Here is a 6,236-nt window from a genome sequence, read left to right on the forward strand (position 1 = left end):
GTTAGTAAGTTTGCAGATCCAAGCGGCTTTGGAACAGCTCTATAACACAGATTTGTACATTCCGTATTAGATTTTTGAGTTGTGGTTAATCTGTCATCTCAGGTGGTTTATATTTTTCTTCCCTTGGAGATCTCTCTTTGAAAGGAAAGTAAAAAAGAAAGAAATACCATTACTGTTATTGTAGGAAATAGAATTCTGAATCATACTTTCAAGCAAAATAAAGTAAAAAAAAAAATTCTAAGATTAAAACATCAACTCTTCCCCTCAACTATAAAGCAGCACTGCCAAAAATAATTTATCTGTTGTGTTCTGAGCTACTGCAATTCCCGCCACATTTATTTTTAAACCACAACATCCTGCAGCATCAGGGCTCTTGAGAGATGATATTCCAGCCAATCTTGTTTAAGGAGATCAAAATACTACATTCGTTCTTCTGTCTGCTCTCCCTTAGACAGGGTAGTCATGAGCAAGAGCAGCACGCTCTCGTTTGAAAGAGCATCTTAACTCTCAGGAGAAGCATTTCCGCTGAGCTGCTGGACTCTGCAGCCAGGCAGCTGAGAACTGACACACACTGTTTCATCCAGAGAGCGCAGCTCTGACAGGAAACCCGTAACAAGCCGAGGAAGGAAAGGGTCAAGGAACAAGAGCGCCTTGCTCTGTGTGCACGTGCCTGACTCTCTGACCTCCTGCTCTTGTGAGGTAACGCCACAGCATAGACTTCTCTTTCAGGCATTTCCTATGCTCCCACACATCTTGGCCCACAACTATGCCCAGAAAATTATACTTGTTACAGTATACTTTTCAACTTTATCAGAATAGTATGACTGCCCTTAAAAAAAAAAAAAAAAATTACATGGGGATAAAAAACTAAATGGAAGACTCTACCTCCATCAGGAGGAACTGATGGCTCCGTCTCAGAAGTGACAGTATCCATATCTTCACAAGTTTTGGCACTTGGTTTCTCTTGTTCCACCTCACAGAGATACACATCAATGGGTCCTTTTGTGCTCTTCACGTGTACTTCTATGCAATCCTGTAAAACAGTGACTTGCATATAAATTAAAGCCAACAGATTAAGAAAACATATCAGAGCACACAGCAGCTTTAATACTATAGGAAAGAAACTAAATCACGTTCCTTTAACTTCTTCCCTTTAGCAGATATCACATTGCAAGGTACAGAGCAAATCCAACTTAACAGGCAACTGAGAGAATACTCTGTTATTTTCAAAATACAGCTTCTTAGTCCTGCCTTCTTTGCTTCACGAAACCTCTAAAATCTTGTCTTTTTTGTCTCCACAGCGTGACAGCCAGGCTCCTTTTACCAGTGAAACCACTTGGAGATCTATGCAGTGGATTTAAGTCTTCTGCTTCTATAGATTTGTATCTCCTTTTCCTACAGTATCACCTCTTCTGTGCACATAGCAAGGAAAACTTGGTGACTACATAATTAACATTATAAAAAATGCTCACCCAAAAGGACAGCAGAATTAAAGTTCTCTTTGTTACCTTAAGCTTGCTTCCGGTATTCCCCCTCTTTCACAGCACTACCTTAAACAGTACGTTCCCAGTATACAGGCCCTGATGCCAGCACAGTGTCGCTGGGTGCAGAGACCAAAGCTCCTCAGTGCGACCTGAACAGGAGCGTGCGTGGTACGTGCTGTACCACGGGGGGAAGACAGGGCACAGCCCCCACCTCCGTGAAAAGTCCATCTTGACTGCAGTGCCAAAATGTTTTCTTTTGTTCAACCATACTGTGCATTTCGTGCTCTAATATGATAGTACCAATACTCATTAAGCAGTAAGACAGCATTTACATGCTGTTAAGATTGTTACTAAATCATGCTTATTGCTTTGTTTGGATTTACAATTTCTGCAGATTTTAGTACACAAACATTAACAGCTCTTTGAAAGATTCATTATCCTAGCAAATTATCAAACTGATAGTGAAAATAAGTAACATTTATTACAGCTGCTCCACTTACTCTAGCAAAATCAAATAACTACAGCTCAGACATATTTATTGTTTAATAGTTTAGGTAAACTGAAAAATACTGAAAATACATTTCTTAGACTATTATTCCTACAGCACTGTTCAGTGGAACATAAGAACAACAAAGTACTAGTATTATACATGACAAGGAAACTGGAAGTCAATTACTGATTGCTGCTGCAAAAATCAGATTTGAGAGATTTTGTTCCCTTAAAGAGAAATGTATAAAACTTACTTTTTTAGGAATTGGTATTTCCAATTTGGTTTCCTCTGGAGCTTTGATTGCAATCACAATCTGTCCTTGAAATGCCTGTATGCTACGGATATCTTGGTAAGTCACATAAGCTAGTGTATACATTGGTCAAGGATTCTGTAAAGTAATTTGCTAATGGGCAGAAGTGAAGAGGATGATATTAAGATGCGTTGAAGCAGAATATCAACTTAAGAAAAGTGGCAAATAGTTCAGCTGAGACAAGTTTAATGTTAGCTTTGTAAAATTAAGTATTAGCTAACAAGTGGAAAACGTCTTTTCTTTACTTCTAGAAAAGAAAAACATTTTACAAAATACATTTGGCAAACAGTTTTCACAGATGCCATAAGCCTACAAAGCAAAGGGAATACTGCCACTGAGAAACTACCTCTGTTTTGTAATAATTATGCATGTAAATAATTTTCTGGAAAATTACAGAATTATTTTCTTAACCAGAACAGGTAAGGTGTAATGAAAAGTTTTCCCAATATCATACACATTTAGGCAGAGACCTTAAAAACTGCTCAAAAAGGGAACTGGTAATATCTTAATGTAAACCAAAGCCAAATTCCAGTGTTTGTGATATTAAAAGAAATCCCTTTTCTATTATCAAAACCCGTCTTAAATACAAGACCACACTGGAACCTCTCTCAAGAGACAGAACAGTATTAGGACACAACCAACACACCCTCATATCTTCTTGCCAACAAGCCACTGGGACTCTGTTTTGGGTCTTCTTTCTCACCTTACTAAGCGACTCAGTCTCACCTGTAGGTCAAGACCTGTCCCCGAGACGACTTTACAATGCAGAGAACAGAGTAAGGGGCCGCTTCCATTCTTCTGCAAGTAGCACTCCCCTGAGAAGAGGCTGGATTGCACACAATACTGCAAAGCAGGTACATAACTACCGTACACTAATACAAAATAACGTACGAGTTTTCTATTACAAAGCTCATTATCAAATATTACTGCATACCTGCGGTATATCACCTCTTACCAGATACCTATGTACTTGCAACCAAAACGTTATATTAAAGTAATGCAAGAGTTAAAAGGATATTTTGCATTTTCTTTGTCATCCGTTAGCTCAAATAACTGATGAGCACAATCCTTTATTAATTCATCCAGAGCTTCTTCCATGGCTGACAAGTCAGAAAGTTCATCTTTAAGGCTTTGCTCGTCTGGTGCTTTTCCATCAAGTGGGTCAAGACTAGAACCTCTAGAAGGGTATGAAAATTGTCTAATATGTATCTCTAAATAAGAGCCTGTTTATTGTTATTAGACACAAAACATACTAATAGAAAACAACAAGGATCTCTGGCATCCTTTACTCTGCTAAAATACACTTTACTGTGCTTTTGCATTTCATACTTGTTACTAGAGGAAGTAATTCAGACAGCCTGAGGATACAGAACTTAAAATACTTTTATCCATTAAAAGTAATTCAATATGCTTCAAAATACTCTGAAATTTATAAACATTACTCAACAATGTTGAGTTTTATTGTTTCAGAAATTAGAAGTTTCAAAGCCAACTCACACCCACTGGATAAGATTCTTAGATCTTTTCTGAATTAAGTGGATTCCATCCAACACATTGGTGATGTCATACACTCTTCGTTTTCGTACTCCAAGTGTTGTTGCTACTTCATTTAAATCAAGGACACCATCTGGAGCAGTTTTGACAAGATCCATGAATTTTCGGGTCAAATAAACCAAGGATGCATCAAATCGAGGCTTTCTGACTTTCAGAGTTCCTGTAAAGTTTTGATAAAATATTTAGGGTAAGTGTTCTTTAAAAAAAAAACAAAACCCACAGCAATGAAGTAACCATGAAAAGTCTGAAAGCACTGCAACTATTAATAGGCATTGCAACAACATCATGTTAAGTCTACTAACTGCACACACCTTCATTTGTTTGCAACAATTGTATCTCAACAGCAAGCATGCACTCTCACGCTTTCAATGTTCATGACTTCAGACTCTAGTACAGATATTAATAGCTGTGCAACTGTATGTTCTGTAGGACATGAGCTCAGACTACCGAACGAGTACCAGTGAAACCCTTGGTTAACTATACGTAGTGTTAGGGCACTGTCAGAGAGCTCTATCATTTGCTCCATGACACTGTTAAAATGTTTGCTCACACCTTTTTCGCACAGATTAACCAGTAGTAACATTCAGGCATGGTTCAGGGACTGTTTCAGCATGGATGTGACCAAATCTGTTCTAGAGTACAAGAACTTACTATACGTACAAACTCTGGTTCTACTAGTTGGCTTCACGGCAAAAGAATTGGTCATGACATTATTTACTTATGCAACAAAGATCTACAGATACCAGGACACCACAGGTTTACGATAGATCCTTGTGCTGTGTGTATCCATTAACAGCATATTCACAGAAACATCAGAAAAGTTATTAATGAACAGCTTGTGTGATTTTAAATTGTTATTTGGGGCTCCCCAATTCAAGAGAGACAGGTATCTACTGACGACAGTACAACGAAGAGCTACGAGGATGATCAAGGGACTTGAACATCTCTTGTACAAAGGAAGACTGAGAGAACTGGGGCTGTTCGGTCCTGAAAAGAGACGGCTGAGAGGGGACCTTATGAATGTGTATAAATACCTGAGGAGTGGGGATCAAGAAGAAGGTGCCAGTCTCTTCACAGTGGTGCCCAGCAATAGAACAAGGAATAACAAGTGTAAGCTAGAACACAGGAAGTTCCACCTCAACATGAGGAGAAACCTCTTTACTGAGAGTGTGATGAAGCACTGGCACAGGCTGCTCAGAGAGGTTGTGGAGCCTCCTTCTCTGGAGACGTTCAAAACCCGCCTGGACACGTTCCTGTGTGGCTGCCCCAGGGGATCCTGCTCTGGCAGGGGTGTTGCACTAGAAGATCTCTAAAGGTCCCTTCCAACACCTCTATGATCTGATGCTAGAGTCAATGAAAAACTCTCAACTCCTGCTCTTGCTTGTCTTTCCTCCTGCAAAGCAAACCAGGGAGAAAGGGAGAAGAGGAAGAAACTGTCTTCCTAAGGAACTCTCCTAGGAAACATTCTATTTCAAACCCGAATATTTCTCCCAGGATGAATGAGACATGCACTTACACTGTATCACACCCCCTCCACAGCTACAACTTGTGGACTATTTAATATGAAGTGGCAGGATCAACAGCTCAGTTTTGGACTGTGCTACTGTGAGATATGGAAGACTATTCAATTTGCAAGAACAAACAAAAACCCAATGCGTATTCACTCAAACTTCTATTTACATTTGTTAATATCAGTTGAAAACCAACGCTTGTGGCACGATGTTCCAGTTTTCTCTTACTCACTTTTCCCATACCTGATTTTCTTTATAGCAATAGGAAGGTATACTTGCAGCAGATATAAAGAGGAAAACCTATGAAGAATGTGTTGCTTCATACCTGTTAATTCATCTAGTCTGCAGCATTCCTCCTGCTCTGCCTATATTAGATACATAACAATTTCTTGTTTGTTTACAGCATTGTACTCAGCATTATAAAAAAGTACAAAATACTTCAAGAATAACCTTCACACACAGAACAAGACAACTTACTTTTCACAATTGGTCTATCATTGTCCACATTCAAGTTGATCATTGGTGGCTGGGGAAAAAGAACACAACAAAACATAACTGACATACAACGATGATTAGAGATCATCCCTTCCAACCTAAGCCATTCTATGATAAAATGCGATCTACATAGGAAGTTTCTCCAGAGGAAATCCCTAAATCAACTCTAGATGCTACAGCCATCAGAGCACTGACAACTTAACACATATTACTGTGAAAGAGTGTCACTACATGGAAGGGATACATGCTCAGTAACTCCAGTCAGAATTTTCAACCCTTAATCTCAGCACATCTCCATCCTGGAAAGCAGGAAACATCACTGAACTCCCTAATGCTCATGCAATGGTCACAACACAAACCGATATCCATGTAAACTCTAGAAATAAAAGCTT

The 6,236-nt window shown here is 39.0% G+C and overlaps 1 protein-coding gene across 1 annotated transcript; it reads right to left on the reverse strand.

The window, feature by feature from the left end:
* Positions 1–787: 787 nt before the first annotated feature.
* Positions 788–5,872, reverse strand: E2F6 (E2F transcription factor 6). Its single transcript, XM_009879477.1, has 5 exons — positions 5,827–5,872; positions 3,782–3,998; positions 3,303–3,461; positions 2,228–2,342; positions 788–1,033 (listed from the first exon to the last, which is right to left on the reverse strand). The coding sequence occupies exons 1-5, from the start codon at positions 5,867–5,869 to the stop codon at positions 788–790; spliced, it is 780 nt and encodes a 259-aa protein (XP_009877779.1). The 5' UTR covers positions 5,870–5,872.
* Between the last annotated feature and the right edge of the window lie 364 nt (positions 5,873–6,236).

This window comes from Apaloderma vittatum, unplaced genomic scaffold (assembly GCF_000703405.1).
Source record: "Apaloderma vittatum isolate BGI_N311 unplaced genomic scaffold, ASM70340v1 scaffold42670, whole genome shotgun sequence".
In the NCBI taxonomy this organism is placed as follows: Eukaryota; Metazoa; Chordata; class Aves; order Trogoniformes; family Trogonidae; genus Apaloderma; species Apaloderma vittatum.

Excerpts from the sequence above, each read along its gene's own strand:
- E2F6 (XM_009879477.1), bottom strand. The coding sequence starts at position 5,869 with ATGATCAACTTGAATGTGGACAATGATAGACCAATTGTGAAAA. Across the intron at positions 3,999-5,826 it reads TGATAGACCAATTGTGAAAA|GAACTCTGAAAGTCAGAAAG; the intron begins GTAAGTTGTCTT and ends AAAACTTTACAG. Across the intron at positions 1,034-2,227 it reads AAATACCAATTCCTAAAAAA|GATTGCATAGAAGTACACGT; the intron begins GTAAGTTTTATA and ends ACTGTTTTACAG.